Source organism: Myotis brandtii, unplaced genomic scaffold (assembly GCF_000412655.1).
Source record: "Myotis brandtii unplaced genomic scaffold, ASM41265v1 scaffold384, whole genome shotgun sequence".
Taxonomy (NCBI): Eukaryota; Metazoa; Chordata; class Mammalia; order Chiroptera; family Vespertilionidae; genus Myotis; species Myotis brandtii.
The window spans coordinates 3,675,435-3,694,482 of NW_005364745.1; the positions used below are offsets into that span (position 1 = coordinate 3,675,435).

General features: G+C 46.7%; 1 protein-coding gene across 1 annotated transcript in view; it reads left to right on the forward strand.

Annotated features, from left to right (window-relative positions):
* SLC45A2 (solute carrier family 45, member 2) overlaps positions 1-17,661 on the forward strand; it is a 25,800-nt gene extending 8,139 nt beyond the window's left edge. The window contains exons 3-7 of the mRNA XM_005872606.2: positions 1,785-2,110; positions 9,392-9,535; positions 10,237-10,360; positions 14,323-14,537; positions 16,781-17,661. Coding sequence (XP_005872668.2) covers positions 1,785-2,110; positions 9,392-9,535; positions 10,237-10,360; positions 14,323-14,537; positions 16,781-17,005 — 1,034 coding nt within the window. The 3' untranslated portion in view covers positions 17,006-17,661. The remainder of the gene's footprint in view (positions 1-1,784; positions 2,111-9,391; positions 9,536-10,236; positions 10,361-14,322; positions 14,538-16,780) is intronic.
* Positions 17,662-19,048: the final 1,387 nt, after the last annotated feature.

A 19,048-nucleotide genomic window follows, 5' to 3' on the forward strand; every position in this document is an offset into this window, starting at 1 on the left:
GGGGCAACCAAGCCTCCTGCTTGCTCCAGCTCCGTGGCTGCTGGCCGCCATCTTGGTTGGGTTAATTTGCATATAGCCACTCTGATTGGCTGGTGGGCATGGCTTAAGGCATAGCTAAGGTACGGTCAATTTGCATGTTTGTCTTTTATTAGTGTAGATCCCCAGAAATGAGTAGAGTCCTTTACATATTTTTCAGTGCTCAGTCAATGTTTGCTGAAGCATACTCAACCAGTAGACACAAAACTGGGCTAGGGAATCCTCCAATTATAGAACTCAACTGATGTAATATACATCCATCATTATAATTATATCTGTCTATTTATATGCATAAACTACTCAGCATTCCATTACACAGTGGATGATTTATTTTACATATCAATTCTTTCAAATGGGCAGGTGTCTTCTATTCTATAGTTCCTCTGCCCAGTGGAACAATAAATTTGAAGGAGAGAAGAAGAATAGAAGGATTAAGTGACATTATAACAACCATTGATCTGTTTGCAAATGAGAAATAGTTTGAAAAAAGGAATGTGTAAGTTTTTCATAGTGTTAATTAAGGTCAGAGGTTCTCAACTGGGGGTTATTTTGCCCATTAGGACATTAGGTAATGTCTGAAGACATTTTTGATTGTCATAACTGGTGGGGAGGGTTGGAGAGGTGGTGGGGAGAGGCCAGAGAGACTGCTAACACCTTATAATATACACCACAGCCCTGCACAGGAGAATTATCCAGCAGCAAATGTCAGTAGTGCCAAGACTAAGAAACCCTAATTAAGATAGTCCCTTGAATAATGCTTTGCACTTAATGCATTTTTGGTTGACTACTTGGCTTATCACATGACCTCTGACACCCTGGGTATACCCACAATTGGGTAAAGAGAGTCATTGTCTCATGGTGACCTAGAGGTGCCACAAATCCCAGAACTGCCCTCTGAATCAGCAACAGATTGTGGCTGCCTCAAGGACCTCCCCTTCCTCTCAGATCCTGGGCACCTATCACAACAGGTCACCATATGTGTCATTTATCTGTTTATGTGTATGCCCATCAGCAATAACTATGTCATATGCTCCTGTTAGTAGAGAACAATGAAGTATGTTTTACTTCATTGGCCACTATTGGCCACAATTTCCCATAATTCCACATTAATACACATTGGTACTCAGGGCATGGCAATGATACTTTATGTCTGTAATTCAGTGGTTAAATAGTTGGTCATCTGTAACTATCCTCTATGGCAAATTGCAACTAACCAGAATGTGAAGTGACCAGACTTGTCCACTCTGCCACCATTCTTGGATCTTTGCAAACTTTCATCACTAGAAAGCTAGTTAATAGGTAAATGATAATAGAAATAATTATTTTTATTGCTGTTAGAAAGCAGTTTTCTTTGGGGATCTTTCAAGTCAGGTATTTCCGTTTGTAAGCGTAAGAGTCTGGTTTGGAAAGGCCACAGGAATTCGGACAGTGGCAATATTTACTATGCACTTGGCTAAGTCTGGCACTGTTTTCTAGTTATGACTCTCCTAGTAGGTTACTCTTTCACTCTCATCCCCATATTCTGAGTGAAGAAGTCCAAGGTCACAGCGCGTACATGCGAGAGCCGAGCCTTGAGCCCACCCACCCTTCCCGGTTGCAGGTGTCTTAGCCTCTCCCTGTGGCCTCTGCAGTCATCACCAGGCGCCTTGCTGTCCTCAGGGAGCTTTCCCCCTGAAGGGAAGGGCGGGCACCATGGAAAGGGAAGCCGGTTTGCTAAATATGCTAATACAGCTCTCCTTGCTTTCTAGGTTTTGGAGGTGCCCTAGGCTACCTTTTGGGTGCCATCGACTGGGCCCACCTGAAACTGGGAAGAGTGCTAGGCACAGAGTTCCAGGTCATGTTCTTCTTCTCCGCCTTGGTCCTCACTCTGTGTTTCATCATTCATCTGTGCAGCATCCCTGAAGCCCCACTTAGAGACACTGCAAAGGACAGTCTCCTGCAGCAAGCCCCCCAGGACCCGCCATTGTCATCAGACAAAACGTACGAGTATGGGTCTATTGAGAAGGTTAAAAACGGTTACGTACACTCAGAGCTGACGGTGCAGGGAGAAAAAACCAAAAATCCTGCTGAACAGGTAACGATGCAAATTCCTTTTTCTTAACTTGAGGAAAAAAATATTCTTGTTCTTGCCAGTCTCATTTTGTTTTGTTTATTTGATGTGAAAGGTTTTGTGAAGTATAATACAAAAATCAGGCTGAACAGGTAACAATGCAAATTCCTTTTTCTTTACTTGAGGAAAAATATTCTCGTTCTTGCCAGTCTCATTTTTTTTTAATTATGCTTTGTCTTTGCTTTGTTTATTTGATGTGAAAGGTTTTGTGAAGTATAATTGGATCCCCAATCCCCCAGTAGCCATTATCCCTTAGACTGAAGCTTCGTACTTCAAAGAAAAGTGTGCGCGTTTTTCTCTTTTCAGAACATCTAACCAGGGGAGATGAAGCCAGGTGCAAAATGCCAGGCCGTACATACCTTAGGCCACAGAAATATCTTCAGTTCTTAGATGAGGGTTGTAAATGTGTTTCTGCAAATGACAGTATCTCAGGGTTGGTGACTGTTGAATTTGTTTTTCATGAGCTGATTAGATATTCCTATTAGTCCACTCCTAGTGAACTACTCAATAAATTAATTAGCTTAAAATTTTTAAAGAAAACTCTATAAAATGCCAGAGAGATGGAACCAGGTTAAAACGAAAGAAAAAAAACATGGTCAAGTGGAAGAGACTAGACCTACGCTGACCAACTGGAGTAGCTAGTGGTCCATGGGGCTATTTAAATTAAAATTCATTAAAATCAAATACAATGAAAGCTTCCGTTCCTTAGTTGCATTAGCCACATTTCGAATGCTCCATGGGCCCACCGGGCTAGCAGCTGCTGTATAGGATGCTGCAGATATAGAACATGTCCATCACTGTAACAAGCTCCGTATCCCCCTTCAAGCTGAGTTTGAATACCAACACCTCAGGGACAGAGAACAAAGGATTCCCTCACTGGCCAAGAGGTTGTGGAAGACCTGGCTGTAAGCCCTGGCTCCCGTAGCTGGCTGACCTGTGCTCTCCATTCAGAAAATGGCCGTCAGCACTTGCTGTGGGCAGCCTAACGCTTAGGAGCATAGGTGTCCAGAGCCGGCCTCTCCCACCTCTGCAATGTATGACCTGGGCATTTACATTCACATAAAATGAGAAAGGAGTTTTACCTACCTACAGGGGTTTTGTGCAGATAATATGAGATTATCCATGCAAAGTTACTTAGAATGGTTCCTCCCACATGCAAGGTGTTAGGTGTCGATGCTGTATAAGCCTGGTGGGGTGCTGAGTGCCCTCAGCACAAGTCGGGAACGGACTAGATCTGCACTCGCACAGATGTCCAAGCACGCTCAGTGCGTCTCCTCTCCTCCAGGAGCTCGACTTCTCTTGCTGGGGCAGGAGCTTTGGGGCAATCAGGTTAGGTTTTCAATTTGGGCTCCTGAGTGAGTCCGTGTATAGGAGACCCTGGTTAAGTTAAACAAGATATAAGTTCGTTTCTCTCTCTTATGAAGGCTCCGCTGGGTGGACTGGGCTATCCTACTGAGTCCACCAGGGACCCGGACCCTTCTGTTCTGTTGCTTGCATTTTGAACATGGAGCTTTTATCTCGAGGTCCAAGATGGCTTCTGTTACCATTATTACATCTCCATTCCTGCCAGCAGGAAGGAAGAAAGGGACACAACTCAGAAGTTGCAAACATCACTTCTGCTTACGTACTGTTGACTAGAACTTAGTCAGTGGCCACACTGAGCTGCAAGTAGCATGGAGACTATAGCCATGACTTGGAGACTATAGTGCATTCCTCAACCCCTGGACCCAGGGCTTCCTCATTGGTATTGTGATGTGGAGTCTTCACGTGGAGTTACTTCGCATCTGCCTTGTGTGCTGACGCGCCTGTGTGTTCCTTACCGCGTGGTGAGGGAACTCCCTGAGGGCGGGGTGGCCTCGGTCCATTTCCCCATTATTTTTTCTTTTAAAGTTATCTTTCAACCATAGTTGACATACAACATCACTGTATTCGTTTCAGGGTACCACATAGTGACTGGACATGTATCTGCCTTAGGAAGTGATCACCCTGTTGCAAAGCACAGCACAGAGAACAGAGTCATTTTCTCGTCCTTGACATTTACCTCCATGCCTGGCACATAGGAAGCTGGCAGCAAGTGTTCTGTTAGTTGTTTGTTGAATGAATGCGGCAGAAATGGCCATCTGAAATATGGATCTTGCTGGAATTTGTCTGGGTGAATAATGAGAATTATCAGAATCGTCCCAATTGTGTACACAGATCATTCTTCAGCCGCTATGAACAAAAGCCTACCCCAGCTGAACATCAGGACGGACCCTGTCCCTGCCTCAAAGTTGTCACCTATCAAAGGACAACTACATGTTGTCTTAATACATGCATAATTTGGAATAATTTTCAATTTATAGAAAAGCGGCAGAGAGGAGAGAGAGTTCCTGTCTACTCTTCACCAGTTCCTCCCTAATGTTAGCATCTTACGCAACCATTTGTCAAAACTAAGATGTAACCGCTGGTTCAATGCTATTAAGTAAAGAGCAGACATTTCTGTTTCATCGGTTTTTCCATTAATGTCATTTTCTGTTCCAATATCCCATCCAGGACGCCACACTGCATTTAGCTAAGTGATTTATAATGCTTGAAACTGTGTTTTCTTTCAGAGGTATTTCAAGGAGATATATTTGCTACTTATAGTCACTAGAAAACCTCATTTCCATCTATTCAATTACGTATATGGATAAAAGTGGTGAGTCTTAGCGGCTAGTTATAAAAGCCTGTAAATAGTTTTCTCAAGATTAAGTGCTTTGTTCTATTCTTTAGCTTAGTATTTTTCAAAAATTAATACAAAAGTAAATTTCAGCATTGCTTGGGTTTGAATTGGCAAACTTTTTACTTGCGTCAGGTCTTACGAAAGAGGCCTTGCCTCTGAACACATCTGTGTTGGCGTTAGGTGTATCAACCTGCCTTCTACCGTGCCTCCCTGATAGGGGAATGCAATGGCAGGGACTGGTCATCCCATTCCACCAACAGCTCCTACTTTAGCATGAGTGTAGTGCTTTCCAGCACAGGAAGGACACAGGAGGAACTGAAAGGTTATTGGGATGAGGCCTTCATTTTATCTTGACCTCACAGCAGAGAAAACATGAGAGTGTTGGTCCCTTGAGACCTGGCAAGCCCACCCTTCCCCACCCCAGGCTATGCAGGGAGCACGGACACCCCCTGCCCATTCATTGCTAACAGATCAAGACTCTGGGATTCCCAGTTAGACGGGAGCCCCCTCGTGTAGTTCTGTAAGGCAACATGAGAATCATGGGGTATCTATGCAATGGAACCCATATAATCATCAAAATGTGTGTTTTTGAGCAGTTATTTAAAACACTAGAGGCCCGGTGCATAAAAACTCATGCACTGGTGGAGGGGGGTGTTCCTCAGCCCGGCCTGCCCCCTCTCGGCATAAAAACTCATGCACTGGTGGAGGGGGGGGGTCCCTCAGCCCGGCCTGCCCCCTCTCACAGTCTGGAAGCCCTCAGGGGATGTCCTACTGACGGCTTAGGCCCACTCCCTGAGCTGCAGTCTGGCCTCCCTCTGCAGGAGGCAACCAGGCCGATCAGGGGAAGTCGCTGCCCCCATCACCCCGCTGCTGCTGCTGCCGGCCACTGCCACGGCTGCCTGCCCTTGGCCCTCGCAGCCATTGCAGCTTTGTCTGGAAGGACATCCAGAAGGACATTCAGCTGTCCAGTCTAGTTAGCATATTACACTTTTATTATTATAGATAATATCCTGGCAACACACACACACACACACACACGCACACACACACACACACACACACACACACACACACACATGACCTCCATTTTGAGAAAAGCTACACAATACAGAGAAAAAAAAATAGAAAGGATATATACCCCAAATGTTAATTGAAGTTATTTTCTCTGATTGATGGGCTAACAGGTAGTTTCAATTTTCTTTTCTGAACCCTTCTGTAGATTCAACATTTCTATAATGGACAAATATTACTTTGGAAGTAAAGAAAAAATGTCATGGTTTAAGGAACAAAACAAGACAGGATTTTGCTAAAGATAAGTAGCTATTACCCCACTAGATTATCACTGCCTTGTTGCCCTGTTGATGAACTCTGACTCAGAGTGAGGATCAAATGAAACAAGTGAGCAGGAGCCTTTTGAAAGGCCTAAAGCCCTCCACACTAGTAAGAAAGCACAGGCGTCAAATACAATTAACTTTCTAGTATGTTCCACACACACAACACGGTAGGCTCTGATTGGTTTTGTTATTTGCTTTAAAGAACAAAACAAAAAACAAGATTCCAAAAACAGAGCCACGTATCTTAAGCCCAAAGCCAAGCATCCGACTCTTCATTGCAAATGTGGATCTTGGGAGGCTCCATCCAAGCAATGGGAGAGTCCACCATGTCAGGGCCCTGGCCCTGGCCGTCACTGTGTGTCAAAGCCATTACTTCCCAAAATGAGGGTGGCTGTGCAATTGGTGAACTGGGGAATGTTTTCTTTTAATGATGAAAGGCCTGAATTATTTCTGAGTTCAAACCATAACGTTCACCTGCAATGCCTCCACGCCATCATTACCCCCTTCACTGTCTCAGTGGGCTCCTTTGGAGTGGACTCTTGTGAGGGTCTCTTCCCCGCTGATGGCTCTGTGCCTTTCCACTTCCGAATCCACCCACCCAATCTCCAGTGGACATGGGCACACAATACGTGCAGGACACGCACTCCCAGGGGCTCAGACCACTGAAAGGGCTTTGCCAAGGGAGCTGATGAGTCAGAGAACAAGATGCCAGCTGAATTGTCATTCTGAGTTGAAATACTAAAGGAGCTTTGAATATGCATATTCCCATCTTTTGCAGAAATATTAGACACAGCCTGAAAGCTCATTTATTTTTGGAAGAAAGGAAATATTAGGCTAACAATGAAAGCAGGCTGAAAAGCATGTATAAGGCAGACGCATAAATTAATGTTTGGAATGAGGTGGAATGCTTGCTGGCCAGATTCACTTTATAAAATTTTGCATTTTGGGAAGACAGGAAGGAAAGTGAAGATAAGTCACTCAGTTGTGTCTCGGTCTATACCTTTAGCTGCTTCTTCCTGTGGTCAAGGGAAAGGTAGTAATTCAGCCTGAGTTTCTGCTGTGCTCACCATTGATTTTGACAGGCACCATATGTCACATTCAGAAAGCAGTTATTTTTCCTAAGTCCAAGGGCAGGCCTATACTTTTTAAAAAAATATATTTTATTGATTTTTTACAAAGAGGAAGGGAGAGGGACAGAGAGTTAGAAATATCGATGAGAGAGAAACATCAATCAGCTGCCTCCTGCACACCCCCTACTGGGGATGTGCCTGCAACCAAGGTACATGCCCTTGACTGGAACCAAACCCGGGACCCTTCAGTCCATAGGCCGATGCTCTATCCACTGAGCCAAACCAGTTAGGACAGGTCTATACTTTTAAATACTGAGTAAATATAAGCAAATCAGTTCAGTCATGTCAGTAGACTAAATACTATAAAATTGATGAATTAAAAAATCAATTTATACAACAAACCTACCATGAGTAAATGCAATTTCTTGCAACAAGGAACTAAAAGCATTATCATTATAAGGTCAAGAGCTGTAAACACAAGATGCTGTTACCGTTAAAACAGAAAATCTCAGGAGACTATCTTATAAATAAACTAGCCAAGATCCAATTTCATTGTGTCAAGCTTCAAATAAATAAAAATCTGACAAGAAAGACCCCAGCACAGTTGATGCTTATAGTCTTGGGGTCTTCAGGGCAGCTGACTGCTTAGTATTCCTGAGGTTTCTTTCTTCTCTTATATGACAAGATGTTAAAGGCTGTTTTATTCTTTGTATTTCATAGTTCAAATTTCTTTATTCTCTCAAGGCTCCTTCTGACCAAAACATTGGAGCCTCTGGTTTTTACAGAATAGTTGTCTAAATTAAAGAATTTGGGACATATGTATCCATGTATGTATGTGTGTGTGTGTTTGTTCTACAGAGTTCTCACTTCTGATCCAACATGGGGATTGATTTGCATGTGTTGGCTGGTGGTGGGATCCACAGAAATAAACTGGTAGGAGGTACCCGGCCAAGAGTAGGGAGCCAGTTGGCTCTCTATGTATGTTTTCTGTTGCTACAGAACAAATTAACATAAACTTAGCAGCTTAAAACCACACCAGCATACTCTCTCACAGTTCTATACGTTAGACGTCTGGGTGGGCTCAACTGGATTCTCTGCCCAGGGCCTCACAAGGCTAAAATAAAGTGTCAGTGGAGCTGTATTCTCAACTTAGAGGCTCAACTGGGGAAGAATAGGCTTCTGAGCTCATTCAGGTAGAATCCAGTTCCTTGTGGTTGTAGGACTAAGGTCCCTGTTATCTTGCTGACTGTTGGCTAGGAGTCACTCTCATCCCCTAGGCAGCGGTTCTCAACCTGTGGGTCGCGACCCCTTTGGCGGTCGAACGACCCTTTCACAGGGGTCGCCTAAGACCATCCTGCATATCAGATATTTACATGATGATTCATAACAGTAGCAACATTACAGTTATGAAGTAGCAACGAAAATAATTTTATGGTTGGGTCACAACATAGGAACTGTATTTAAAGGGCCAGAAGGTTGAGAACCACTGCAGAGGCTACTCTCCATTTTTCTACATGGCTCCCTTTATCTTTAAAACTAGAACTTTTCCTGCTTTGAACTCTGACTTCCCCTTCTGCTCCCAGCCAGAAAAAAACTCCCTGCTTTTTAAAGGGCTCATGTGATTTGGTTAGGGTCACCCAGATGATCTCCCTTTTGATGAACTCAAAGTCAACTGATTAGTAACCTTAATTATATCTGCAAAATCCCTTTGGTATCTAAACAATACACAATCACAAGGCAACACCAGGAGATAGGAATCATGGGCCTCTTAGAATTATCTACCACATTTTCAGAGTCAGGAAATCTAAGCATTATGGTAGTCTGTGAGCTTTGTCCTCATGCAGTTGTTCTGTCATTCAAAGATAGGATGCTAGATGTCTCTTAGTCCAAAGCAAGCTCCATTTCCAGTCCCTGTCTCCTCAGGTCCTCAAAGCCACATTCTGGGACTACAACTGCTAAGCATCTACACATACTTAATATCTCCTAGAGACCACTCTGTGGAAATCTTAGTGCCATGCCCAGAAAGTGTGACCCTGTGTGATGGTGGACTGACAGATATGTAACGTGGCTGTGTGCTCTGGCTCCCACAGCTGGCTGCCTGTCTGCACACAAGGTCACACCTGCTTTATGTTTATTCCAGATTCAGAAGACAATGACCATGAAGTCACTGCTGAGGGCACTGGTGAACATGCCTTCCCACTACCGCTGCCTTTGCATCAGCCACCTCATTGGATGGACCGCCTTCCTGTCCAACATGCTGTTTTTCACAGATTTCATGGGCCGGGTAATGAACACGTCTGTATACATACTTATTGACTTACGCATCAATCTTTCACTCAGTACCTGTGGGCCTTCTTCTGGGCTAGCCTCTAAGATGGGCACGTAAGAGTGTAGGAAAGAGTACTTTTAAGGGGCTGGCTTACAGACAGGTTCTAGGGGCAAGTTACTACATCCTAGACAACTGGAGGATACTATGGTTGCAGTATTTGGTCAAAACAGCAAATAAGAGACAGTCACTGTGAGCTGTAGCAGTCATGGCAGGCTTCATGAAGGAGGTGCAGTATGAGCTGGGCCTTGAAGGGTGAATTGGAGTTGGAGAAAGAGGAGAGGGAGAAAATACTTCCAGCAGGAATAGGAATGACACTTATGGAGATGAGTCAGAAGCCTATTGGCTGTACCAAAAGTGGCAGGCAGGGTAGCCTAAGTTGGGTGGGGCCAGAAGTTGGGTGGAAGGAGGGGTGGTAATGATCCAGAGAGATGTTGTTTAGACTTGATGCAGTAGCATTAGGGCTTCCTAAAGGGCCTTGTGTAGAGGTGTGAACAGATGAAACAGGGGCTGTGGTCATGGGAGGATGAGCTCTGTGCCCTAGGAAGCAGCCCTTGGGCAGGGCCATCTTGCTCCCTAGGGATGGAGGAACAGAGTGTATGAAGAGGGGTCCCTACCACCCTGTATTAGTAGCTCCATAGCCCAAATCTCTCTTTCAGATCGTGTACCATGGGAATCCCTACAGTGCACACAACTCCACCGAGTTTCTCATCTACGAAAGAGGGGTTGAGGTCGGATGTTGGGGCTTGTGCATCAACGCAGTGTTTTCCTCACTCTATTCTTGTAAGTCTACTCCTCCTATGGTGTCTTCTAAGGGCTCCGGTCTAGAAGAATGTTGGATTTTATATTTCTATATTTATTATTATTATTATTATTTTGCTTCTTAAAATACCAGATTCTTGATAAATATATGGAGAGCAGGGAAAACTATTCCTTTAGAAAGGACCACATGAAATCTTTTTTTCATAGGGGATTCTAGCTGTCATTTTCCTCAATGACTACTTTGTCCTTATAATCAGTGTGCCCCTGACCAAGGTCCCCTGGAAAATAAGAGGAAATCTTGTAAACAAGATGGCAAAGTGTTAGATGGACCAGGGGCAGAGTCCCGCAGAGTCTTAGTTACCAACAAGCCTGGGTTCTACTGGAGTGAGGTCATGGTGGGGGTTCATAGATACGCTTATCAGATTTGCAGATGACACAAAATAGGATGGATGGGTAATATGCTAGGTGACAAAAAGAACATGGAAAATGACCTTCGCTCCGACGAGCAGGGTGGTATGTTACAGGAGCACTGTTCCATATTGAGGACAAGGACTTCCTTCTCAGGTCCCAGCTTTCCATGGGGTTTGGAGCCTATTAAACCTCCGAGCTTGTATACATCGAATTAAGTGAAAACTCCGGTCAATAAAAATATATGCAGGCCCCATTTGGAGTGGGAATTTGGGAGCTCCTCTGGCATTGGGGGGGGGGGGGAATAGCTTGTCCCCTATGCAGAGCTCTAGGCTTTGGACAGGCCCTGGGGACAGCAGGGGCCCAGAGCAGGTAGGGGAGGGTTGGCGATGGGGGCAATCCCTGTTACCATGCCCAGGGCATCCTTCTGTCACTGAACTGTGCTGCTTGTGGGGGAATGGGGTGCAGGTCTGTAATGACCCCTAGTCTGGAGTTCAGCCTTTTACTTGACCTGCTTTGAGGTCAAGAACCTCTCTTCAAAACGTAGCACCACCGGGAAAGGGCACCTCACATAAACATATAAGGAATTCATGAGCCCAAATAGCAGAACACCATCGAGTTAATTACCTTTAAATGTGTTATAACCAAATAGTGGTGGCGTAAAGCTAACATTTCCCACGCACACCCTCTTTTTCCCTTCAGAGCATGTGAACTAAGAGAATTCCGGGAGGAAGCACAGGAATAGAATCGGGGAGTGATAGAAGCCACGGCACAGCAGGAGACCTGCTTTGAGGTCAAGAACCTCTCTTCAAAACATAGCACCACTGGGAAAGGGCACCTCACATAAACATATAAGGAATTCATGAGCCCAAATAGCAGAACACCATTGAGTTAATTACCTTTAAATGTGTTATAACCAAATAGTGGTGGCATAAAGCTAACATTTCCCACGCACACCCTTTTTTTCCCCTCAGAGCATGTGAACTAAGAGAATTCCGGGAGGAAGCACAGGAATAGAATCGGGGAGTGATAGATACAAGGTCTCATAATCCATCTCAGTGCCTATGTGCTTTCCAGAGGTAGGGGGCTACTCACTACTCCCCTCATTCTTGTAAGAGGAACACATTTTCCACAAGTAACCACCATTTTAATTTTGTGTCAATTTTAACTTTTTTTTTTAAATCAAATAATTCCTACTAGGTATTATTACTCTAGTGTGAGTTACTGTATGAATTTCATGGCATTTGAAAATTTAAAAGCATATTATTTTTAGGCCCTTTCCAATCCCTATTCCTATACAAAATAAACTATTACTTGAATAGTTTACCAAAGTTATCTGACATATATAAAGTGTTAAGTATAAATCTATGGGATTCCTATCATTGTAAATTAGAACTAAAATTTTATGTATAAAATACCAATTAGCCCTGCCCAAGGATCTTCAGGGGTCGTCATGTCCACGGGATAAAGTCAGAGTCCTGAGCTTGGCATTCCAGGAGTTAGGCCTGGCTCCCACTTTGACCTCCGTCACTCCCACACAGATGAACGAGCCTCGTGACTCACCACAAAGACCTTCTCATCTCTGTGCATTTGCTACTGCTTTTTGTTTCCTTTTCTAAATGAACCGCTCTTCCCGCCTCCCCACCTCGGCAACTCCTAAGGATGCTTTTAAACCCAGCTCACATGTGACCTCCTCTGTGAAATCTTTCACATCTTTCCCCTGCACCCCTACCCACCCTAGGCAGAATCAGTCATTCCCTTCAGTTCCAGAGCATACACACAATCCTCTATTTGGGGCTCATCATAAAACGTCAGATGCAAATCCAGAATTTCTATCAGGATGGAGCTTGGCAGGGCAGCCTGGCTGCTGCGGTGGGAACTGGGGTATGGTCATAAGTGGCCTGTTTTCAAGCTCATTGCATAGCAAGCACTCTTAGACCAATGAGAATAGCAGCAGTGAGTATCGAAATACAGCCAATTGTTCATATCATACACTGCTATTCATAGCTGCTGCTTAAACCTATCATTGACCTCCCGACCCCACCAGAGGCACAGTGACCACTACCAGGTGTCAGGCCCAGCAGACCCGGGTATCAGCATGGCCCTTATACTTATTGATTCCTCGTCCTGAGTAAAGCCTTTTGTGCCAGACTTACAGTCTTTGTACTGAAGTTGCTCATGTTTCCAAAGCTCTTTATCCTTCTCTGCTTTCCCCCTTGGATAAAGAACAGTCTTCTAATGAATATTAATAGTAGCTGTAAGGTACTGAGGCACCTTAGATGACATTTCCTGCATAGATACAATCATTAAGCAAACAGTGACAGACATGGCTCTATACCGCTGTCGTTCTCAGCCTTGACAACAGTCCTCCAGGTATGGTACACATTCAACAGGGGAAGCAATGCCACACTCTTGTCCTTTTCAGAGCTCCGTCCTCCATGGATGACCTACAACCATGTTCAGGTTCATAATGGATTCAAATGTAATGTGGATTAGGGTTATTGCCTATGCAATTGTAAGTCCAATAATTATTTGGAAAGATATGGAAATCTCACTCCTGAATAGGCTCATTTCAAGTGTCTATCATTGATCCCCTGGGTTCACGTGTTCCATTATAGAGGGGCAGGGGAAAAATAGGAATGTATATATTAAAGACAACTGATTGGAAAAGGGAACTAAACATTGTTAGGGATTTTCCATGGTGGGAAACAATGTAAAACAGTCTAAAGCAGAATTTTCAAATTTTCAAAATGAACTGCACCGCAGTATCTTCACGGGCAAGCCAAGGTTACCTGCTGGGAGGGAACCCAAGAATCAACGAAATAACGGTAGCCACCATTAACTGAATGTCTTCTGTGTGCTCAGCGTTGGGCTGGGAGAGTTCACAGACATTTTATCTCGTTTGTGCTGACAACAACCCCAAAGAAAGACTTTATGAGTCCCCCTTTTCAGATGAGGAAGCTGAGGTTTTGAGAAGTTAAGGAAGTTGTCCACAGAGAGTGGGGAGCCGGCGGTGGATTGGCAAGTCAGGCAAGGTGTCTGCAGACAATGCACGTCTTCTGCTTCCTTCGCAGGCGTGCAGACAGCATCAGGAGGGATGAGGAAGAGGAATGGCCTGGATCGTTCTGTAAAATCTGGTTGTTTTCACTTCCTCCAACCTGATTTGGGGCTGTGGGGCCAAGGGCGCCCTGGGTTGTTATTTAGGGCCTGTTAGGTGAGACCCCTGTGAAGCAGAATGACCCCCACTTTTCTTCCCTGTCCCACAGCCCCAGGTCCATGGCCAAGGCCAACGTTGCCCACCTCTTCTGCGTCCTGCTGTCTACTGAACAGTACCTGGTCCTTGTGTGGGAAAGGAAGTCAACCTAGCAAGCAATTTCTAGGGTTTTATTCAAGGGTTTAAAACTGATTTCACAAGCCTGCTGTTGTCAAGCACTGATGAGGGGGTTCTTTTGTTCGAGACTCAGTATCAAAAAAAAGGCTCCTAAGAAAAGTGAATCTTCAAAAGAAGGGATTGTGTGCAACGATCAGTGTTGTGAGGCACTGCCCGCTATAATTTCTCCCTCTTCCTCCCACAGACTTCCAGAAAGCTCTGGTGTCCTACATTGGATTAAAGGGTCTTTACTTCATGGGGTACCTGCTGTTCGGCCTGGGGACAGGATTTATCGGGCTCTTCCCGAATGTCTACTCCACCCTGGCACTGTGCGCCTCGTTTGGCGTGATGTCCAGCACCCTGTACACCGTGCCCTTCAACCTCATGGCCGAGTACCATCGCGAGGAGCAGGAGGAGCAGGTGCGTGGTGTACCTCTGCGCAGGGTGACTCCAGGCTCACCTGAAAACAGGGGGATTTGGAGGAAAGTGTAAGGCAGAGCTGGAAAATAAGGATTCTCGAAACAGCAGCACTAAAATGCCAGCCAGATATAATGATGGTCTGGCCAAGCCATGGCCACCTGCCCAGCCCACCCCTCCTCCTCCTCACTCTGAAGCCCTGTCACACAGAGACAAGGAAAGGGGAACCCGGGCTTTCTGACAGCTGCCTCTCATGTCCACTGCACCTGGGACATTTCTGGGTCCCCAGCCACTGCAGAAGTGCATGGTGGGGTTTCTGGGGTTCTTGGCTGAGGGTAGGACGTTCCTAAGCAACAGTTTCCTTGGAAGTCCCACTGTTTTTAAGCAGGCCCTGTGTGCATGGAGGGAAGCTGGTCCCAGGCCATCACTCCCACCAGCAGCCTCGAGGGAGGCCTGCCCCACCTCCACCTTGGACCTGAGGCCAGAGGGCAAGGCCCTAACCTGCCTAAGAGAACACGAGGTTGGGGATTTCTGCTCTAAGATGATCACATCTTACAAACATATGCAACTTGTTCCCCGTGAAAGTAGGATTGCAGTTCCTTAGCTGGAGCCATGATGTAAAAGCTGGAGGTGACGCGGAGTTTAATCCAGCACAGCCTGAAACCGCAGAGTCCCTGAAGGCACGGCCAAGTGATGCAGCTCGCGCTGTCTTTTCCTTTATTTGACCTGGCGAACGCCGCAGCAGGCAGAGAGCACCTGGAGTTAAAACCTTTCAAACCAGCCTTCTGCCCTCATCCCCTGGCAGACATGTCCCGACGTTTCAGTGCAGGCGGGGTCGCTATTAAAGAGGCAGCTGCCATGGGGGCTGTCCCTCCGAGGAGAGCAGTCCGTGGTTCTAGGGCAGAAACGCAAAGCTTTGCACTCAGAGAAACCCGGTCAAATCCCGCCTCCCCCACTTGGCAGCTGCGTGACACGAGATGTTGTTCGCTGATTTATTAAATGTCACTTAAAGGCAGGTCACAGGGGAGACATATACACATGGTTCAACAATCCCAGGAATACACAGAGAGTGCACCCCTCCCTCCACTCTTTTCCTGCCTCCCCTCACCCCTGCATGTAACCACGCTTAGGTTTTTGTTTATATTTCCAGTATTTTTAAATGAAAATTAAGCAATATGAATCCCTTTTCTTACTTTCCCTTTATATTCGAAGGATAATATGCATTTGAGGGGCACAATGTATTTTTTGTCTTAATAGTATAGGAATTATCAAACTCTCGGAGCCTCAGTTTTCTAATCAATCAAATGGGAACAATATACCCACCTTATAGGGTTGTTAGATATCAAATGAAACAAGATAGTGTAGATAATCTGCCTAGCATACTGCCTAACTAGCACCCGCAAAGACTCAAAAAACATGATAGTATTATTCTTATTATTCTCATGGGGATCATGATAATATGTACATCTGGGAGGTGGGGGAGTATGAAACGAAAGTGAAAGAACCTTACACAACACCTAGCACATGACAGACACCCAATAGATGGCAAATTATCAAACAGTTCAGACCAAATATCAAATATTAGTCAAGTATTAATATACTAACCAAATCAACCATATTCTGAAAGGTTGAATTCCTCTTTGATGTTGCTTCTCCTATGTATATCTGTGATTCAACAGCCTCCTAACAATGTTTGCATTTGTAGCACTGATGAAGGAAAGAGTGGGGTAATTTATTGTTTTCACTACATTGTGCTTACTGACTTTTAGGAAGAGACGATTTTACTTGCCTACATTAACCATTTAACTGCCATGGGTGCTAATGGTGCAACTGAGGGCTTTCTGACAGCCTTAGGGAAGGGGGTGAAGATTCCCGGCCACCTTAAATCAGGGCTTGGCAAACTACGTCCGTCTCCTTGCCAAATGTGGTCAGCCACCTGCTTTTATACAGCCAGTGAACAAAGAATTCTTTAAAACTTTTTAAATGATTTTTACAAAAAGTCAACAGAAAGATAACATTCGGTGACAAGTGAAAATAACAGGAAACTCAAGTACCCGTGTCCGTGAGGTTGTGCTGGAACGCAACTGGTTTACCAGCTGTAACTGCTTTCCCTCGGCCACGGCAGAGGGTGGAGTAGCTGCCACCCAGCGGGAGCATTTACTGTCTGGGTCTTTACAGAAAGGCTGCCAGCTTCGGCCCTGGCGCGTTCCGTGTAGCTCACACGCTGTCCCGTGTTTCCCTTGCAGAAGCAGAAGGCCCGGGCAGGGGCCCCGGACAGCGGCGGCCGCGGGCAGGGCCTGGACTGTGCCACCCTCACCTGCATGGTCCAGCTGGCCCAGATCCTGGTCGGAGGGGGCCTGGGCTTCCTGGTCAACATGGCCGGGAGCGTGGTCGTCGTGGTGATCTCGGCCTCGCTGGTGGCGCTGATGGGCTGTTGCTTTGTGGCTCTCTTTGTGAGATACGTGCAGTAGGTCAATAAAGAGACGTTGTCCCCCACCTCAGACGCAGGGGTGCGCCCGGCAGGAAATCAGCCTCTCCTTGGGCTCCGCAGCTCTGGGGTCTGCCCGCTGCCAGCTCGGGGCTATGACTGCGGCTGCAGCGATGTGCCCGCCCACTCCCACCCAGCTCCCTGCACAGCGGTCCCCACAGCGGTCCCCACAGTGCAGGCACCATTTGTCCCGGGAGAGACTGGACTACCTCTCCATCAGGTGAGGCACCCACACGCCCCTTTCTCGCTGTGTCTCAGGGCCGGATGGAGAGGTGGGCTGTCTTCCCTGGGGCCTCTCAGGTCTTGAGGAAACCTGAGAAGCAGATAAATTCACACACGACTCCTGGATTTATTCTAGGGTGTGTGCGTGTGTGTGTGTGTGTGTGTGTGTGTTTTCAGAATTTATTTTTATTGTTGAGACTATTACAGATTGGGGGCTCATATTTTCTTTGAATCAAATTCACCAGTACTCAAAATATTGCTGGTGACTGATTTTACGACATTAACCTACTCATATTTAGTTCATATGAAACTGCTCATAGTGAATTCATGTTAACTTAGAACATCCTGGGCAAGTCTGCCTGCACAGCTCCTGAGGAGGACTCGCTGCTCAGGGCAGCTCATGTCGTGGACACAGTGGAAATAGTTCTCGCTAGTCTGCACCTGTTCCCTCCTCTGGAGACCGTGGGAAAACCTTTTGTAAACAGCCTCCCTCTCCTGTGGTCTCCTCTCCAAGTGAGGATCTCCTCCAGCCACGCCCCTCCTCTCCCCTCCCCTCCCCTGCTGCCCACGGGCCAGGTCGGCAGAATCCACGGGCGTCCTGGACGGACCAGGGGCTTTAGGGCTGGGCTGGCGAGTCCTGGCTTTGCTGCTCATCATCAAACCGCTGAATGTCCCCCAGGCACTTGCTCATCTGCACGTTGCGGGTGATAATTCCAACCTCGGGGAGTTGTGGCCATTAATGACATGTGACACTTGGAGCATGCTCACGGCCCCTCTGAACGCTCCACCCGAGCTCACGCAGCAGCCTGGGAGTGGGTGTGTGGCTGACCTCCAGTTCGAAGCGAAGGAAACTGAGGCAAGCAGGCAGTATGTACCTCACCTGCAGCTATGCAGCTCGTAGGTGGCCGAGCGGGGCTTCGAACCCAGGCACTCGGGCTCTGCTCTTTCCTCTCAGAGCCTGGAGGCTGGCGACTGGCCTGCGCTGGATGAATGACAGCTATTGCCACTGCTGTGGAAGGCTCCCATCCTGTGCCCCATGCCTCCATCTGCCCTTCCGCCCTAAGTGTTTGTCTACGCTCCAGCTGTGCCTGAGCAGGGTGGAATGGAGACTGGCCCAATGGCTTTTACAGGTTAAAAAATATCCGTGGTTCCTTTTCCTGCCTCACCTTAAGGCCCGGTAGGGTAGTCATTGCCTCAGATGAACTTCTAACTTACCAAAACCTGAGTGCTGGCGGGAATGTGGAGAAAGGCAACGAGCTGCTTGTGAGAAGAGACGCTGGGATCTGCCCTATGGCTTCCGTCCCCAGGTGTGTGGGAGGATGGATGGGTTCAGTGGCTTGGGCAGGCGCCTTTGGGGTAGTGATGCTGGGGAGAGGACGTGTGCTCTGGTTGGTTGTGGAAGGCTTGGGGCTCTCTTTCACACCCCTGCAGGGCCCAGAGCAAGGCCTACTAATGGAGGCCCTGAGTCCACAGCCCACCCCTTCTCCTTGCACCCCTAGCTCTGTCCAGCACCCCGAGAGCCCTGGGGTGCACTTTGGCAATGGCACATCCATAGCCTTCCCACCCCCGCCCCCCACCACACCTGCAAACAGCCACCCTCAGCCACCCCTCACACCCCAGGGTGCAGAGACTCAGTGCCGTGGTCACCCTCTGGGGGATGGACTAGGAAAGGACGCACCGTGGCCTTGTAGATCGTCTCAGGCTGTTCCCATGGGGATTCTGAGGTCCAGGCGCTGGAGCATAGTCTAGAATGCAGGTGGGGCCAGGCGCCAGGCGGCCCTGTGGATTCCTTGCCATGGGGGAG